The following is a 19,743-nucleotide window of genomic DNA, read 5'->3' as shown; positions in this document are numbered from 1 at the left end:
AGGCCAAATAATGACTTCTTTGGATTTAGTGATATACCATATTTTCTGCAGGTTAAAAACACTTTTCTCAGATGATCTAGGTGATGCCGATCTGAATTGGAAAACACAGTAAGATCATCTAGGTATATGACTAGAAAATCATGAATTTATTTAGCAAAAGTTGTGTCCATTGCACGTTGGAAGGTTGCCCCTGCATTCTTGAGTCCAAATGGCATTTTCACATATTTGAAAGTTCCCCATGGAATTGTAAAAGAAATTTTTTCTTGATCATCAGGGTGAACTAAAATCTGGTTGAAGCCTGAAAACCCATCTAGCAGTGAAATTCTAGAGGCACCTACTACCCTTTGTAAAATGTAGTCCATCTTAGGTAAGGGGTAGTGGTCTTTTAAAGAGACTTTTTTTAGATTCCTCAAATCAACACACAATCTGATCTCTCCTGTTTTCTTTCTAGTGGGCACTAAATTGGAGACCCATTCTGAAAATCTAATGGGTGCAATTATCCCAGCCTCATACATTCTTTTGACTTCTTTTTCAATGAGAGGAAGGAGTACAGGATTGACTCTTCTGAGTTTTCGCTTGAAAGGTTTCTGATTTTCTTTGATCGATATTGTATGTTGAATCACCGAAGTGCCATAGGATTTAAGATCTTCATAACTCCATGCAAAAACATCCTGACATTCTTTGAATAGTTCAATATATTTCATCTTTTGGTCAGAAGGCAAAGTTTTGGACAATTTTATCATTTTAGGATTTTGTTCAGTCCCTATGTTACAGTCCTCAATTTCTGCGTTTAATGGCTGCATTTTGGGTTTCCTTGGGATATCATTAGAATCAAAAATGTCTTCCAGAGGAGTTAATCCTGTGGGTAAAAATTGTCCTTTAAATCAATAACTTCAAATTCTCCTCCAATAGTTTCATCAAAGTCTATTTCTTTCAGCGCTTGCAACTCTTTGCTGGTAAATTTTGTTGGATGTAATATTTGAGCTGTTGTTTCAGCTGAAATGTGTGTTTCAATTTTGTCTATTTTATCAACTTCTCACACGGTACCTGTTTCTATATTGGTGCTGGAAAATTCTTCCTTCAAAGTCAGGAAATTATTAATCTGAGTGTCATTGTCAAACACTTGCCAGTTTTTTACATTGTCAGGGACAGTTGGCCTATGTGTAATTTCAGCTGTAAAATGATGATTAGGCTCAAATGGGAGTTTACAGGTGCTGGAAAATGTTGCCAAACTGTGAGCATGCAAATTGTGTTTCTTTGGAATCTTGGCAAGTTGTGTTTCTAGAAAGGTATTGAGTATTTTGATTGCTGCTCCTCTATAAGACCTTAATCTGAGATCGGTTGTGAGAAAGTTTCCTTTCATTTGTTGAATAACTAAATCAGAGTCTCCCAAAATTGATACCCTAACTACCCCTAGACTTTTTATCAATTTAAGTCCTAGCAAGAGGGCTTCATATTCAGCCATGTTATTAGTGCATCTAAAATTCAACCTGTATGCATGTCCTTCAGCATGATCATTTTCCATATTATGTATCCAAATTCCTGCTCCTGCCCCCAGTTTATTAACAGATCCGTCAAATTCTAAATAACATAGGATTTCTTGATTATGGTTGGTATCAGGAGTCTTAAATATTTTCTTGCTAGGCAGATTTGGATTTTCAGTTTCATATGGTTTCCCTTGAGTGTCTGTTATAACAATTATTTGAGAAATTTCTTGGGTTTGAGCAATAGGTTTTTCATTTATGATTTCTTCTTGTGCTAATGCTAGAACCTTGTCATCAGTTGGAGGGTAAATCTCAGCATTGTAAGGAGTCCATATCAGAATGCATGGAATAGATGGGAACATTCTGGGGTTTCTCCTGGCTACTAACCACGTATTTCATCAAGGTCTCTTGGTACAATCTCTTTGGCTAGCCAAATACTGAAATGGTGGCATAGGACATGTCCAATTGTAAAGATCCTTGTAGCTTTGCACCCCAAGATCTGGACAGCAACATGCCATACTTTGGTGGAATATCAGCTACCACTACATCCATTAAAATTGTCTTGGCGAGGTATTGAACTAATGATACACATAAATCTTTGATTAATCCCAGACATCTAACCTAGCCTGAATCAAAAGAGAACAAGTCTTTGTATGGCCTGGTGATATCTAGGTCCAACTTTTCCATTACAGATTTAGGCATTAAATTGTGGGAAGCTCCATAATCAAACATTGCATTGTGTAGTATTTTGTCATGAATGTTCAAACTAACATAAAATGGAGGAACCCCTCCATCTACTGATTTAGCATTTACTTCAGGGCCAAAAATTAATTCTGGTTGGTCATCAAGGACATTCACTGCATCTTTGTTTTCTAAAATTTGAAGTGATCTGCTGATTTTTTCTTTATAGACATCATGCTTAGCCAATTCTAATAATGGAATTGCTATTTTAACTTGCCTACTTTGGTCTCAAGGTTGAAAGGTTTTTCTACTTGAATTTTTTCATTTCGGGCAATGAGGTTTTCTTTTTCTGTTGTTTTTTCAATGCTTTTCCCTTTATCAAGAGTAGTCATATGGGCTGAAGTTGCTTGTATGTCAATTTATGTAGGTTCTCCCGCAATTTCTTTGGAAGGAACAGAAGATGAAGACGGTTTATTAGGTTGTTGATTGTCTGAAACATCTTCAACTGTTGGACTGTTTGAGTTGGGAATTGTTTTAGGAGGAGTTTGCATAGGAGGGTTCTTGATTTTAGCTCTGCTAGATTGCTTGGTTCCTTTCTGCTTATTGTCATCACGAACATATATTCTCCTGCTTCTTAAATTATATTGCTTGTCAACTTCATAGATGGCTATGTCATATCCCTCTCTAAAATCAAATGACTCCCCTGATTGGATTTGGAATTGATTAAGAGTATGAGCTTCTTGGTCTTCTTGGGTCAAGAAAATTTGTTGTTCACTACTAAGCCCCATTAAGTTAATTTGAGTGTCTTATGTTGGTTCACTAAAAGTTGAAGCTTCAGCATAGTTTTCTTGGAATGGAGGTCTAACGTTTTGGTCAGGGCCAGCCTTTCCAGTATTGGGATTCTGATTTTTTTTAAATTTGGGTTTCTTGCAGTGTTTCTTGGTTGACCATCCCAAGGGGACTTTCTCTCAATTGTTTCTACCCTATCACCAAGTCTATCCATTCATTTAATGATAGCATCTAATTTCTGCTCAAATGCAGAAGGTTCTTCTTTGATGGGTATCCTCCTTTGTCCTAGCCCAAGCCCGTTTGGAAATCGGGTTGGCTTCGACACTGACAGCTATACTCTGTATGTCTTCTAGGCTGCGAGGATCTCTTTCCCTAAGCTGGTATGCCATGTTAGAGTCAAATCCATCAGGAAATTTGATTAAGGTCAAGTCTGGTGGAGGCCTAAGATTCGGAGGAATAGCATTGTAAACATTGTTAAATCTGGTGCAATAATCTTGAACAGTTTCATGTTGACTTCTCTTTAAGTTTTCTATTCTGATAAAATGTGTAGAGGATCTTTTCTCTTTTCCCATCTGTTCAAGAAAGTCTGATAAAGAGCTTCCAAATCATTGATAGTGTTTGCAGGGAGTGCTCTAAACCAGGTTCTAACATCTCCAGTCAAGCTTTGGACAAAAACTTTCATTCTTACATCATCATCATCAATCTCATAGTTTTCAAAATAATCCATCATTTTCTTGGTGTGTTGTTGAGCTGTGTAAGTGCCAGTACCATCAAAATATGTGATTTTGCTTTGATAATATTGAGGCATAGCCCCTGGATTTACAAGTAATTGCAGGGGAGCATATCGGTTTGCCATACTTGTAGAGATAAGTGTAACAACTGGAAGAGCAGGGATACTAGTTGAAATATGCGTTGTGGATGGGGGAGTGGAAAAGATGGTTTGAAGTGTTGATGGTGAACTAGGAGAAGCAACAGTAATGGCAGAAAGGACTGGTGCTTTTCCAGGAGTAAGCTCAGATTGGATAAAGTTCTACTTGCTTCTAAGGTGCTTAGGAATCAGATTAGGATTCTGAAACACAGGTGGGGGATTTGGATCTGGATTTGATCTAGTGTAACAGATCTTCTTCTTTGGAGCCAACTTCTGAATATTTTTTTATTTTTCTTGAAATATTTGAAGGATACAAATTTTGATAGTATCTTTCTAGGAAGTTTTAAATATGGGAGTTATGAATTTTCCTAAAGATTTATTGAAATAGGGAACTGATCAAGTATTTGAGACAGTTGTTCAAAGCCTAAAACTAGACTGGAGATAGACTGAAGCAGCTTTTATTTACTCCTGCAATTGCATAGCAAAAGCAGTTTCAAAGGCTACCTGGCCAACTTCAGGCTCCATCTGTAGCTTTAAAAAATAAACAGCAGTAACAAACAATTATTCAGAATCCCCAGCGGAGTCGCCAATGATGTTATCACTCAGGTTGTTCCCAAAAGTTGTAAGAAAGGGAATACGGCCAAGGTAACCACAGACCAATCTTTTAGATACAAATTCTAGCCAATCTGCATCTAGAGAGGGCTCTCTCTTTATGATTTAGCTTTGTTTTGAGCTGTATTAGGCTAGTTATGAAGTGCAAAGGTTTTGTTTTGAATTTTGGTTGGAAGGATGGGGACTCAATAGAACAGTGAGGTAAAACTGAAACATTTCAATCCATTGGGAATAATGGAGTCAAAGAAGGATGGCTTCTTGGGTTAGGTTTCTTATCAGAGAATTTATCACAGAGTAAGGTAATCAAACATGGAATAATTTATAGGCTGAAATCTGATGGAATGGATTCAATGGGTGAAGGGCAATTAAGAATCCTTCATCATGTTGACAGAGGGAAAATGGATGATTACTGCCAAGGAGCAATTAAGAATTCCTTAGCTAATATTCAAGATGAAAGAACCAGGGGAAACAGGAGCAATTAAGAATTCACTGTTTATGCTAATTCTGAAGAAAACATTAATAATAACAGAGATTGAACACAGAGTGCAGCCAAGAAAATTCTGAGTTATTCTTATTCTCTATTATTTAGATCATGAAACATAGATGATATAATAAACACAGAAAACTGTAAAACACAAATTAGAAGAGACTTATTGATCCATGAAATGTTTCAAGAATTCTGCAACATGGTCTTTAGCATCAATTCTTCATCTAGTGAGCAAGACAAAATGGTTCCAACAACCTTTTTATTCCAAAATTGCTCAGTATTACAGTCACAGCTATGAACATCCACCACCAACCAACCCTAAATACTTCGTCTGGGGGGTATTTATACAAAAATTTCAAGATATTATGAAAAATATCTTATAGAAATAAATATATGCTGACAATTAATGTTTCTTCTACACAGATAGAGACAGACAGTCTCGAAAACAAGGAGGCAATAAATAGGTGAAATAAATTTGTGATGTGCTGGTTAATCCGCCTTTATGAGAGGTACTAGAGATAGGTGCTGCAAGTCGGTTCCCAGATGCCTTCTATTAATTCTTTGTGCTGCTCATTCTGCTTACACTGGACTTCCTTTAATGCTGATGTGATGCATTTTGACTCGTAGGACCATGGTTCATTTCTGTTCTGCGCATTATAATAAATGGTGCACCATTTTGCATTGATCAAAGATACGTTTACAGGATTTCTAACATGATTTTCCACCACTCTGGTCCTGGTATTTGATGTCTCTGTAGCTTCCTTAAAGTCTCATCAGTCTCTGTGTACCTGAAGAAATTAGGTGGGATGGTGAACAAATGCTTCACCTCATGCTCTATGTAAAAAAGATTTTCCAGGCTGTCATACAGGGACTAGCCAGATGGAAGTGCTTTTTCTGTTGAAGTACTTGAAGATGCACTAGTTTGATTGACAGCAAATGTATTTAATTTGTGTATATAGTCCTTGTGCTTCATCAAACTATCATTATCTCCCAAAGGACTCGGCAAAGCTTTTTGATTCAGGACTGTAAATTTGTCTATGAAAGAATCAATTTCTACCTGCATGTCCTGGCATCTTCTATCCAAGTTTTGCATTAGAGTTCTCATGGTTAGAACTCTCTTGATGTCCAAAATGGTACCTGTTCTGTCTCTGATATCCAGTGCTGCCAGTTCTTCACTGGTCTTGGTATTTAAAAAATGGATTAGCCTGTTAGCTTGCTCAGGCATCTGTCCCAATAAGGCTCTTGTTTTCTGAACTTCCACTTGGGCTACTTTTATCAAATAAATTTGTTCATAAATGGTTTGAATAGACCTCCATACACCACTAAGTGATTGAATGATGTTGGTCCACAAAATACCTCTGATTTCTGCCAGAGGCTTATGCAGAGAGAGATACTTTTCTAAGGCTCTTACCTTATTTTCCAATGCTTTGAATTCTCTTGTTTCCTCTGCCACATTCATCTTGGATTTATCATTGCTTTGCTCAACCTTTGCCAATTGTTCTTTTACTTGCTTCAATTCAGATACTTGGAGTTTCAACTCCTCCATGGATTTAATTAATTGCTCTGTGGTCATAATAGTGCTGCTGCCTGGTGCTGTTGCTATTGATGTTGCTCCTGTGATGACTTCTGCTGTTGATGCTGGGATAGTGGGAGGCACTGTTGTTATAACTGTGGGAGGGGCAGTTGTGGCTGTTGGAGCTACTTCAAGGGGCTGGGAGGCTGACCCTCCTTGCTTTTCTTGTAATGCTTTCTCCAATGCCTACTCTGTCTCACTCAATATTTCATTCAACCTCATGAGCAGGTCCATCATGTCCTCTTCAAATTTTTGTTGTACAACATCTGTTGTTTGTGGATGCATAGAGGGAGGAATTTTGAGCTATTTTCTGAGGGCAGCAATGTCCTCTTCCTTTTTTATCATTAGTGCTTTTATGCCTTTGGCGGCTTTGGGATTGTGTCCCAACTCAATGATAATATCCTCCAAGGATTTGATCCTGTTGTCTTTTGCTAGAGAAGAAGCTTTCTCTAAATCTAGCTGAGCAGAGGTGTTTTCTAATGAGTTTTGCAATTTATGAGCCAACATTGCTTTGTCAGCTAGTGTAGAATACACCATCTCTCCTGTCTATTTGTGCAGCTCAATCTGATCTATTGGATGAATGTCTTTGGCCAAGACCTCTAGATTTGTCCTGATATAGTCAGCTTCCGATTGTGGTTGCTGCACTTTGGACTTGAAATAGCTCATGATCATTTGCCCTCCTTTATGTCATAGGTAGACATCAATCTTTGTTGTTTTGTAGGGGCCATATTAAGGTATTGGTCATAAATTTGCAGCCTCAATGGATCATTTCTAGCCTTTATCTCTGTGAATGTCCTTTCGACATCAGAGGTCTGCTTGCTTGGTGGCCTTGTGGATGAAACATCCACACTATGATGCCTTTTCAACTCCTACCTATGTGAGTTGGTTGATGTGTCTATCATTGGGGATGTCTGTGGGCTGGTTGCCCTCTCACCTCTTAGACTTTCTATTGTCTCTTCAATGATTTCCTCTTGAGACAGAGGATTGAGTCTTTTCCTTTTAGCACCTGGCTGTTCTGTAGGTCCACTGATGGGTGTGGCCTCTTCTCTGTCCCTTTTCTTGCCCTTTTCCTCATTTAGAGGAGTCTATAGTGTTGGAATCTCTCCTGCTTTGGTCTATACTGGAGGAATTTTCTCCTACTGATCAGTCATTTCTTGCTACTCTGTGCCTACCACTTTCTTTCCCTTTGAAGAACTTGAAACTGGTGCGCTGGCCTCTTGTATAGGTTGCTGTGAAGTCCCAGCAGAAGATGTACCCACCCCGGTTTGCTGAGGCAGCTTGAAAGATACCTGTCCAAAAGAGTCCAGGTCAAGGGTCTTTTCTAAATCTTTCATAGCTTGTTCCATTTTTTCTTGTCGAGTAAGTTCTTCTACTAATGTACCCTCTATCCACTCATCCTGATTGGCATATTGTTCTACTTCAGGGATCCTATGATGTGTGTAAGCTGACAACCATTTTTTTACTTTTCTCTCACTCATAAAGCCATTTGGGTCATATGGTACCCACAAGAAGCTTTTCTTCAATTTAAGGTCTTCCCCTAATATTTTATCAGCATCTTCCAATGCTTCCCTTTTATTAATGATAAAGGGACCTAATTGGTTTCTTATCCTCAACTGAGCTTTTTTCTTCACATTGCAAAAGTGAGTTAAATCTGCATTAATAAGTTGCCTGAAATATTTGAGAGCAAACAGTCTCATAGGCACATATTTGGGCAGCTTATAAGGGCACAGGTCACAGCCATATATATTTCAGTGTGATCCTAGTAGAAGTACCAGTCACCTATCCTGTAGTTCTTGGAGAGCTGCAGAATCTTCCTTATGTCGCCAAAGAGCTTAGGAGGAGGAGCTCCTATCAATAAAGTGGAGGCTGGATGTATAAACAGGTCAATGAATTCATAGTAGGTATAAGGGGTTTCAACAATTCTGTGAAAGACCGAGGTCCAAAAGATTACAAACCTCCTCTCTCCTTTGGCATCCAATTTCCTAATGGGAAATATAAAAGTGATAATACAACAGCAGATGATATATGAACATTGTGTATTTAAACACTCCTCCTCTTTCCAAATTCATAAATTGAGCATGGATTTTGTCGGCAATGAAAGAGGCATAGTCATACTTAATAGCAGGGGGTTGTCCTAGAGTAAAGGTGGATAACAGAACTAGGACCATCTCATCCACAAATTCACTGGACTTGAATCCCAAGATTACTGATATCATGTCAAGAAGAATTCTTCCAGTCTCATTGAATGAGACATATAAATAAGGAGGTGAGCCTTGGGGCTAGCATTCTGGTTTCATGAATATCTTAGCAATTTGGGCTATTTTTAAACACTGGACAGTTGAGAGCCTTGCTCAAGTAAAAATCCCATGGAGAGAGGAGCAAGAGGCTGAACTGGTTTGAATTGTAACATTTCATTGATAGACTCAGCAGTTATGTAAAAGAGCACAGTTTGTGAGGGAGTCATAACTGCTTTACTGACAGGGTCATAATTGGCACAGCAGTGGCGAATAATATCTGGGAATATATTGACTGAAGGAAGATAATCCCTGGAGAGATTGGACTCCCATATTCCATCGATATCAAAATTGTTCAAATCACTGTTTCTGATTAGGCAGAAAGTATGAAGATGATTTTGGAAACCAATTGGGTCTTTTATTTGGAAATCTCTGTCGGCCAAGGGTAAATGATGCTGGTCTGCATGAGGTGCATTGAGAGGTGCGACATTGAGGGCCACAGGGGCTTCCATTGTTCAATTTTCTGTGTTTCAAACCGGAGGTTGAATTTCTGTGGAAAAAGGGCAACAGAGTAGTTCTAGATGGGCTGGTATGGAAATTATGGATTGTTTCGGCTTGAATTTGGCTCTTAAAGGTACAATTTTGCAAAGGAAAACCAAAAACATAGGTTCGGGAGGTGGGACGGAGTAAATACCTGTGTTTTGGAAGCACACGAGTGCAATTGGCAGGTTGCTTGACGAGTTGAGCAGCGGGATGCTGGACTTCGCTGGTCGGGGTGGCGGACTGGAGCTTCTGCAGCTGCTGGACGTAATTTGCATGCAACAGTTTTGTGAAAAAAATGAATAGAAATGAGCGAAAATGACAACTTTACGGGTTTTTTAACAAAAATTGGCTTCGCGGGCTTTTTGGTGCTTTTGGTCGGATGACATCAGCATGACGGGATAGTTTGTCGCATAGCGGAGGGTACGGGAGGGTGACGTGGAGATGATGTAGCGATGATGTCAACGGGCGGGGTCAGTGGGAGGGCGGTAAGCAGTATTGGCCCGTGTCGCTTATGCGCCATGGTGGTTTCGGGTGGAGGGGCCACGAGCATGCCGTGAGGGTGCCACGTGTCCCAGGTATGGCGGTAATACCGTTGGCTCCCCGGGCAGTAAAGATCGGCAACGGAGGGCCTTGCGATATAATTGTGGGCCGTTGGATCAGCGGGCCCGAATCCAACGGCTGGCGGAGGTCTAAGGTGGTGGAGAGCTACGGCGCGGGGCCCATTGAATATTTAAAGTTTTATGATGAATCGGGGTGATTTACTATTGGTTTGTGATACTGCGGGTTTGGTTATTAATTAACCAAAGGTTAATCAATCCCATATTTGCGCATGAAGGGCTATTATAAGGTTCCAAGTGAACCTTTAATTCCCGATTTCATAATGATATGGTTTATATTAAAACCGAGGCGGGGAATATTAAAATATGGGGTTTTATATATTAATAAAATATGGGAAAGGGGGAATAAGCATAGGGAGCTATATAAATAAGTAAATAGTTAATATGAATTTATGAAGGATAAGCGCCAAGTTATAAAGTTCAACAACTTAGGCTTAGGGAACAAGAGGATTTTACACACGAAATGTGGTTTTTTCTGCCCAAGGCAAGAATGTTATTTTCCTCAGATTTTTTTCATGAAATGGAGTTATCTAGGAGTATTGAGCAGATCTCAATATCCTTGGGGGGCTGTTAGCAAGTGATTTTGGGAGAAGTGTGAGGGGAAGTTAGACATGCATCACTTGATTTGTAGCCAAACAATTACCAATGTACTTATGATAATAATAATATGAACCTCTTGAGAAACAAAAATTAATCATAAGCATGCTTCTGCAACACCAAAACTGCCTACCCAGCCTACAGTACCTAACATTCTTTCTTCCTTTTACATGGGTGCACTTGGACTAGCAAACCCTTACTCTCTTTTCTTTTCATGGGAATCCTATCTAAGTCTGCCCTTATTTCTTCCAAGGGCTCAAATTTAACAGTTGAGCACCTTTGCTTCTCTACCTAACTACTTATCTGCCAAGATTGAACTGTTTGAACAGATTTTATTCTTTATCTCTAAAACAAGAAATTGAAACATGAACTGGTCAAGATTAAGCTGTTTGGCCATCCATCAACTGTGACAAGAGTCAACTAATTGCACACAATGAGATTCTTTGCAAAAATAGAATAGTAGTGGCATTTGGACTAGCACACTTTCCTGGTCTTCTTTATTTGGGGTTCATTTCCTTTCTTTTTCGGCCATTTCATTCTTTTTGCCCTTTGATCTTTCTTTTAGAGCATACCCTCTTTACATTTTTTAAGCTTTTTTTATTTTTTCAAAATATGGAACTTTTGCAGCAGGGAAGGGATGAACATATTTGGGATTTTACCAGTCAATCATAAAATATGACACCTATTGGTATAGGAGCATAACAAGTGGCATGGGTTGTCGAACTCCTCTATCATGACCCTACTGCAAATGTACCCCATCACTCAAACAAAATCTTGACTTGACATGTTACTTTTTTTCTATCTCATTTTAATGCTTAGAGGGTGATACTAATGATGAAGATCCCAATATAGGTAATGCTTTTGATGATATGTAGGCATTTGTTGTAGCATGATTTTTTTTTATGCTAGAGACCATCTAGAGCCTATTTGTATTTTTTTTTCAAAGATGGATTGCTCTTGGTGCTATTTTGGTTATGTGCACATTTACATGATATATAAATGAGATTCTTTTCTTATTTGTGTATAAATGGTTTGGCTTCACATGGATGCACATGAATATACATGTTTTTTTTTAAATTTGAATATTTTAAGTGTTTTTGGTCCACTGGTTTTTTGGTCTAGTTTTTTTACGAAGTTCGATCGGTTCTCAGTTTAAAGGGTTTTATGGTTCAATCATCAGTTCAGTTCCGATAGCATTGGTATCTACTATAGTCTATTTTTCTTAGTACCAATTAACTTTTAGAATGATGAATGATGAATTTAAATTTTAAATCAATTTACATTCCAGAATGATGAATGATAAATTTATTTTTTAAATCAATGTAGATTCTAGAATGATGAATGATGAATATTGATCAATGTATTTCATTATTGAATCTCATAGTGTATGGATAAATGATGAGCATGAACGATTATGTACCAATGTGAATGATGAATATGAATCAATGCATTTCATTATTTAATTCAATTATGTATGAATCAATATATTTATGATTTCATTATTGAATATGAATTTGAATATATATATATATATATATATATATATATATATATATATATATATATATATACCTTGACATCTCTCTATCTCCCTTAAATTCCTTTAAAATATGAGGATACTATACTTCCTCCTTGTGCGTCCCCCATCCTGAAGTCTTCGTGGAACATTGGTTTTTAGGTAATGGGATGCTGGATATATTTTTGTATCATTCCATTGTTGCAGTATTAAATCCTAAAATAAAACCCAACATTATAGAACCCAATATAATAAACTCTAAGATTAATATTATAAGCCCCAATATCAAATCTTGCTATTATAAACTATAAATCCAATATTAAACCATAATATTAAAATCCCAAACGTTATAAACCTTAAATTGAAACCAATTTTGTAATCTTGCAATGTGAGGTTGAATAAATTGCAATGTGGTGTAACAATGTCACAATGATTGTCAAATAGATTATTACAATATGGGGTTGGATAAATTTATGTACCATTCCAATATCACAATAATAAATCTTAATACAAAACCCTAACATCATAAAAGTCAATACAATAAACCCTAAAATTCTTTTTATAAACTCTAAATTTAATATATTAAAACTCAAGATTATAAACCACATTAATAAATGAATTTATAAACCCTAAATTTTATATTTCTTTTAATTTTTTAATAATAATATCTTTTTACTATTGGTTGATTTTTGAATAAAACAATCAACGGCTCACAAAGTAATCATTGATATACAATCAAATTGAATATATATTTCAAAGCTTAAAATTGATATAACTAACAAAATTTTGTATAATACTTCCAATAGATCTATTGCACTTCTGCAGCCGGTAATTCCAAGTGACATTCTTAACATTCATCCATAATCCACAATACACGAAATGTCCCATTTGATGTTTTCGTACACTAGCCCATAAGAAAGGCCCGAGCAGGAAAATTCATAATATGTTGTTTCTCGAATGGGCGTGGAGCATCATATGGAAACAAGTATTTGGAAGCAGTTTTAATGCAAGGGGAAAATGTGAAAGAACAGAGTGGTCCATGACTGCACCTGCCCCTGCCATGACTGCTGCCTGGTTTGAGGTCTGTCAAGTTGCAATCCTGCATTATTCACTGTGACTGTGCCATGATTGCTGAGCTTACTTGTACCTCAGTGATGTGCAAACAGTGCAACCTGCAGTGGGATGAACCTGGATCTAGTTCCTGTTGTATGTCAGTTTTGGGGAGCTGGCAGAAGAGAGAACGACAGTGACAGCTTACTTTTGATTTTACAGAGAGAGAGAGAGAGAATGTGTAAATGTGGAAACTGTGGGGAAAAGTTCAGGGAGAGATGTGATCCATGTCATATGTTGTTGAGGCTATAAAACTGAATTGACATTTAATTAGATTGGGGAATATTTCTAGAAAATCTGATATTGTAGATTTCGAAATATTTCCAAAATCTGATTCTCTGACAATCCAGATAAAAATAGCCGCAATTGACAGATGTCTAGACTCTAAACATTGGCTGACATCTCATGACAACCTATAACAAAGACTTGATTGTTGTATCAAGTAATATGATAATTAAGTTTTTTTCAGTTATGGAACCCGAACTTCTAAGCCAATCTTAATTGCTTATTTCTGCTTCTAGTCTACATAAGTAATTCCACTAGAGGCAGTTGTAAGAATCAGTGGTATTGTTATGGGCAGTTTTATGGGGCCATTTTTTAACATTGACCTGGTTTAATAAGTTTGATTTCGTAGAAAATTTTGGTAGTGCTTAGAGGTTTCAAATGATACAGAGTCATCCCACATTGCTGCCAATTTTCCCAGCTACCTTGAACTTCACTGATGCATGCATAGGGATCCTTACACTTTGGAGAACCAAGCAGAGCAAAAAGCTCCAAATTCGACTCCTAGTAAACTTGCATCAATACAATACAGGAATGCATATCCTTCTCAATGCACCAAAATTGCTTTGGCATCATTTTTTCTGGTTAATTCATGAAGTTTTTCGGAAAAAAATCACATTGCCAATATTTGGTGACCTTTTTCAAACCAGTTAGTGTGATTCATCTTCAGGACAAAATTTTTTCCACAGCTAGGACCAATATTTAGAAGAAAGATCTTTAACATCATATTTCTCTCAATGCACCAAAATTTCTGAAAAAAGACCTTTAACATCATATTTCTCTCAATGCACCAAAATTTCTGAAGAAAGATCTTTAATATCATATATCTCTTAATGCACTAAAATTTCTGACATTGTGTTTTCTCCCGCTGGGACCAACCCCAATATTGAATAGAAAAAGGATCTTAACATCATATTTCTCTCTGTTAACATTGTATTTTTCTGTCTCTGTTAACATCATATTTCTCTCTGTTAGTAATAATTTGTCTAGTAACAAGAGTTTATTGTCTGATTCTGACAAAATTTGTGTATAAAAGTTGAGAACCACTTTAGCAGAAGCAGGAAAAGATTCTGATATCTCTTGCTTCTTAAATTAAATATTAATGACCTGAAAAACAGCTTTGCTAAATTACGATAAATTAGCAATCTCTAAGGATCTGTTTAAAAATGGATGTCCTCAAAAAAATTAAACAGCAGCTTTGCTAATTTCTGATAAAGTAGCAATCTCTAAGGAACTGCTTAAAAATGGTTGTCCTAATGGAAACTAGCTGCCTATTTTTGCATTTGACACTTGCAACTTGTACCATAAACCCTCCCCCTCGACTTAGAGCCCTTTTTGTGGCACTCTTTAATAAGAGGTGGGGCATTGACTATACGGAAAATAGTTCAATACTCATGCTGAAAGAGTTGTGGACAGTTGGAGCTCCTTCCACATTAAGGACTTTCTCCTCGTTAATAATCTACCAAGCTCTTTGGTCATAGACACTTGCAAATTTTAATTTCTCGAGCATTATTATCTCCATTGACAGAAAAAACAATCTGTTAAGCAATTCTTTGAGAATGTATGGTGGCCCGAAAAATTAAAAAAAATGGCTACTTACTAGGTTCTAGAAAATATTCCTTGGCCAGATCCAGTGGAAAATTGCACAGTAGGATGCCTCCACCTTTGTAATCAAAAGTAACATGTATTGCTTACTTATGTATAATATAAGTAACATTTACAAACAATAGCATCCACTGGAACAAAATTAAGGGAACACATGTAAAGCTTCAATATATCAAGTCTCGGTCAAACTTCAAAACAAAATATCATCCTTCCAACATACTGTGCAGTAACAAGATAGACAAAAAGTGTCATTCTCCAATGTACTATTCATCCTCAAACAAAACAATACAGATAATAAGCTCAAGTTCTCAGCATTTAGTGCTGAGTTCTGATAACAATCTGTGGAAAACATATGAGAAATCTGTAATATCCTTAACCAATCTTCTCTCAAACATCAGAACTATCCTCAGTCATTATAACAAATATAATTGCATATGGCTTTCTACTGTAATTGCCATTTCATCCTTCAAAATAAAGCAGAAGAGCATATGCCTTGAATACGCCAAAATTCCCTTCGAGTCTGCCTCTACTCTTCCGACCTTCTAGATTTCTATGCCATTAACTATAGGCTTGTACCTTGTTAAGAAACTCATGTACATTGGGAAGTTTTTGGGCTCCGTCCCTGTATATGGCCTTTGAAAATTTAGAGGGAAATTGAACTTAAAAATGGACAGTTCTCGTGCCTCTCTTATACCGTAGGGTCCATAGTGGTTAAGAAAATTTTGCAGCTGTACTTGACCATGATGGTGAAGAAGAGGGAAATGTTTCCATGTGTTCATCCATCAAGATCTGTTGGTAACGGCATTCCACGCTGCAGAATGCTTTGTCACCTCTGCAATAATCAGCAAACAGAGAGCAAGAAAAATTTTAAACACGAGTTTTACAGATGGACACACACAAAACCTTGTGGCGCTTTAAAAAACACAATCCATGAAATTATAATAGTTTTCTGATTATCAAGATTCTAGATGAATTGAATGGTTTTTGTGATCCAACAGTGCAAAATTGAAAAAAAATCATTGGCCTGGCTAGTGGGGAAAGCTATAATCAATTCAATGTGATTCTCCAAACTTTAAAGCAACCTATAACAGAAAAGCCACGGTATGATCATTATAACGGACCTGTACATGTAGATGTCCTTCCCATGGCTCAATTGCCGTTTGCAGAGATAGCAAGCACTGAGAAAATTGGCAACAGGAAACGCGGGAACATTTGCATAGGTTCGAGGTAGCGGCCCAACATTCCATATTTCCTGTTCTTCTTGTTTTCGAACAGGGTGTTGTACAATTTCACTCTCCAGACCGCAATAAGTATGTATGATTTTTGAGCCAGATTTTGGCCCATGGGATGTGACACAAGTATAGCTCTCTGAATGCTCCATTCCAGTCTGGGAGCTGGGATTTAGAAATCCATTTGGAGAACCAATCATTATGGTATTGCTTTGCTTCTTGGGAGGACTCAGCTGGGGATTTAGCTTAACCAACTCCAGAATATATCTTGATATCCAGTGGAGATGTTGGGCTTTTGCCCCCTTATGAATCTGAGGACCCCTTTAAATTGAAACCTATGAAGATACTAGGGGCAATGAAGAACTTATGCTTGTCTTCGGGCCAGCCTCTGGGGGATGATGAGTCGGATGTAAAATCAGGCATAAGATGAAACTTGATTGGGGTTTTCTGAACAGGCCTCGAGCCTTTCACCAAGCACCCTCGCTTCTCCCTGATGCTACTGAGCTTCCTCAGCACACTTTCTTCAATTAAGAAGACATTAAACCCACAAACTTCCGTGTACACCAATCCACCTACACAATCGCCTATAACTTCGGGTACACGCTTCCACAAAATAGTAGATCTCTTTGGAACTTGTGACAGATATAGCGCAATACAGAGTACCCACAAGCCCACTAACTAAAAACTCTCGGGACCTTGAAGTGTTCAACAGACACTAGAACTTCTTGGACCTTACGGCATGTACGGTGCTCCCAAAGACTAAAACACTATGCACCTGGATATATAAATGCAATGCATATATCCTGATCAGGGAATGGATTTGTACATAGAATGCATTATCAATGCCCTTTTGAGATTGTGTGTGCTATGCTTCAGAAGCCCAAGTCTAATCAACTGCTCTTCTTCCCAACAATGGCTACGTACCTCTCAACTGGACTATCAAAAATATGTGTCATATGTCACCTTTCTATGGATGGAGACCAGTACCGAATAACTTCAACCATGTAATGGACCCAAGATTGCCCAATGTAGGATCTTCTTTCCTGAGTTTCATAAAATACACAAAAATAAGATTTTTTTGTTTTTTTTTTTTTTCTCTAATCAATGCAGTAGAATATACAAAATTTGCTAAATTGGCTACAAGACCAGGATCAAAACACATGAAAGCTCCTGACTTCTCCCTCGTTTTGAATGGGCATTAGTTATGGACAATTTTAAATTCCGTGCATACTTTCAAAAGCTTGTGTTTGATCATTAACACTGGAACTGACAGACCATCAGAGAAAATAATATAAAAACTCATCCATATCAATGTACACCCAAAACAACCACCACACCATCAAAATGTTGCAAACAATCCTCCCATTGTGCCCCCAAAACTACTACACAACTACCAAATTTTACTCCCTAAAATGATCTCCAAAACCCCTTTTTTCAATCAATGTTTCAACCTCTTTCCCCGCTGGTAAAACAGCAGAAACCTCTCTGAGAATTCCTGATCAATGCCACATACAATCTGCTCTTATTTTAACAGCAGAAACCCCTCCTCGAATGTCAGAACAATGACTTTCCTGCCCCTCTGTGGAAAAGTACATGTGCCCACTTCGCTGAATATTGAAGTATCCAGATATGGTAACCTGGTCTGAGCTAGCTACATGCACATACCCAAATTTTGTAGCTGCAACTCTTTAAACTCATTAGTTGTTATTTATAATGTAGGATTAGTTGCTATTTATAATGTAGGTTGACTCATCACTATTATTGAAGGGAAACCACATCACTTATAATGGAGTTGTTTATTGAATCCACAAATTCGCCCAGACCACAGATTTCTTGCTGGAATCTGGTAAAAGAAATTTCAAAAAATAAGAATGCTGGAGTGTTGGAAAGGTTTTTTTATTATGGAAATGGATTTGTTTGAGCACCATCAAGAACCCTTGGGGTACCCAAAATCCTAAAGTTTTTTTAATTATGGAAATCGATTCAGCACCATCAAGAACCCTTGGGTACGCAAACCCCTGAAGTTTGACAGCTGTATCTATATTTCCAAAATTTTCTCCCAGATTGTCATAGTCTTGCCGAAATTTCCATTATTTTACGAGCTAATTGTGGGTTTCTTAGACTACGCTACCTATAATTATTACTAGCCACACTACCTATAATTATCCGCTAGTAATGCATAAGACGGTGACATACCTCCATATCTTAGCCGTTAACCTATATATTCTCTCTAATCTAATAATTTCAGGGATGTGTATTTCTTTTTGGCGTAATCTAACTTATAGATGAAATAGTCTTTTTCACCAAAAGTCACCAAAATCTAGCAATACAAATTCAGGATTTTTGTTGTTTAAAATACATTTTGGAATGCATAAATGGATTCAGCACCAAAAACCCCTGGGCACTCGAATTATGCAAATTAAACAATTTAAACTCAACCTTTAAAAAATCTCCCTGGAATTCTGATTAAAAATATCGTGAAAAAGACCATTTCATCTATAAGTTAGACTAACCCTTTCGAGTTGTCTTGAGTGAGACTTTTTGGAGGTTTTTCTGGTCTAATTTCTCTAAAATCTAGTAGGAATTTATTGAAATCACAAGCTAGATGGGTAACCCCTGCAGAATCGAAGTGTCCTAGGGGTTTTTCAGGGTGCTAAATCCATTTATACAAACAAAAAACCAATTTAAATAACACAAATCAAGATTTCACCTCAATTTTTTCTACCGGATTCTAACACCGCAAAGTTCAAAAAATCTAACTAAAAACAACTCCATTTTGTTTTCCTCCCTGAAATCTTTCATCTATTTACCTCTAGAAGAAAACATTTCACTTCACTCCCCCTTTACATTTATGGGCCAGTAAAGTATTTTTTACATTTTTTTAATAATCTTTTTCCCAATAATTATAAAGAAAAGGAATATATAAAAGAATTATTGATTAGTTCAATTAATTATAAAATTTCTATGAAAATTGATGTTTATATATAGTTTGCTTAATTAATTAGAATATATTATTGTAAGATAAAATTTATTATAAAAATTAATATCAATATAATAAAAAATTATATTGATAACTAACAGTTATTATAATTAATTTGAACAATTATGATTTTAAATCTAAGAGAAAGGAGTTAAAATGGTCTTCCATCTCATGTCAGAAGAAAAATTAAACTACCCTTCGTTGAAATCATCGAAGAGAAATGTAATTGCTGATTTTTTTAATATTATATTATATTCGAAAACGCCTTTGTCACTAACCTCATAACCCATGGTTGTTAACTTCAACCTTAATCGTGCTTTAAATTATTGAATTGAACGTTGACATCGGTGAAATGGTAAAATTGTCTTGAAGTGGTAAACTAAGAATACATATTTAAGATATTTTTATCCTTAAGAGAAATATAATTGCTGATAATGTTTGGATATTAAATTATATAAACACACCCCACCAACATAAAAAACCCTTTATCACTAAACTCATAACCCATCCTTGTTAACTTCAACCTTAATCGTGCT

The 19,743-nt window shown here is 36.9% G+C and overlaps 1 protein-coding gene across 1 annotated transcript; it reads right to left on the bottom strand.

Annotated features, from left to right (window-relative positions):
- Positions 1 to 15,235: 15,235 nt before the first annotated feature.
- Positions 15,236 to 17,893, bottom strand: LOC149210614 (FCS-Like Zinc finger 10-like). The gene is made up of 2 exons (XM_089394462.1): positions 16,120 to 17,893; positions 15,236 to 15,830 (listed from the first exon to the last, which is right to left on the bottom strand). The coding sequence occupies exons 1-2, from the start codon at positions 16,425 to 16,427 to the stop codon at positions 15,710 to 15,712; spliced, it is 429 nt and encodes a 142-aa protein (XP_089250588.1). The 5' UTR covers positions 16,428 to 17,893; the 3' UTR covers positions 15,236 to 15,709.
- Positions 17,894 to 19,743: the final 1,850 nt, after the last annotated feature.

The sequence above is a fragment of the Pinus tabuliformis genome, chromosome 1_2 (assembly GCF_031772625.1).
Source record: "Pinus tabuliformis cultivar Carrire ecotype Pingquan chromosome 1_2, CPIR1, whole genome shotgun sequence".
Lineage (NCBI taxonomy): Eukaryota > Viridiplantae > Streptophyta > Pinopsida > Pinales > Pinaceae > Pinus > Pinus tabuliformis.
This window is presented reverse-complemented; position numbering and strand designations above follow the sequence as displayed.

What these genes read in the sequence shown, in the direction of transcription:
- LOC149210614 (XM_089394462.1), bottom strand. Translation starts at nt 16,427, where the DNA reads ATGATTGGTTCTCCAAATGGATTTCTAAATCCCAGCTCCCAGACTGGA. An exon ending in AAGGACATCTACATGTACAG is followed by an intron (nt 15,831 to 16,119) that starts GTCCGTTATAAT and finishes TGATTATTGCAG; the next exon opens with AGGTGACAAAGCATTCTGCA.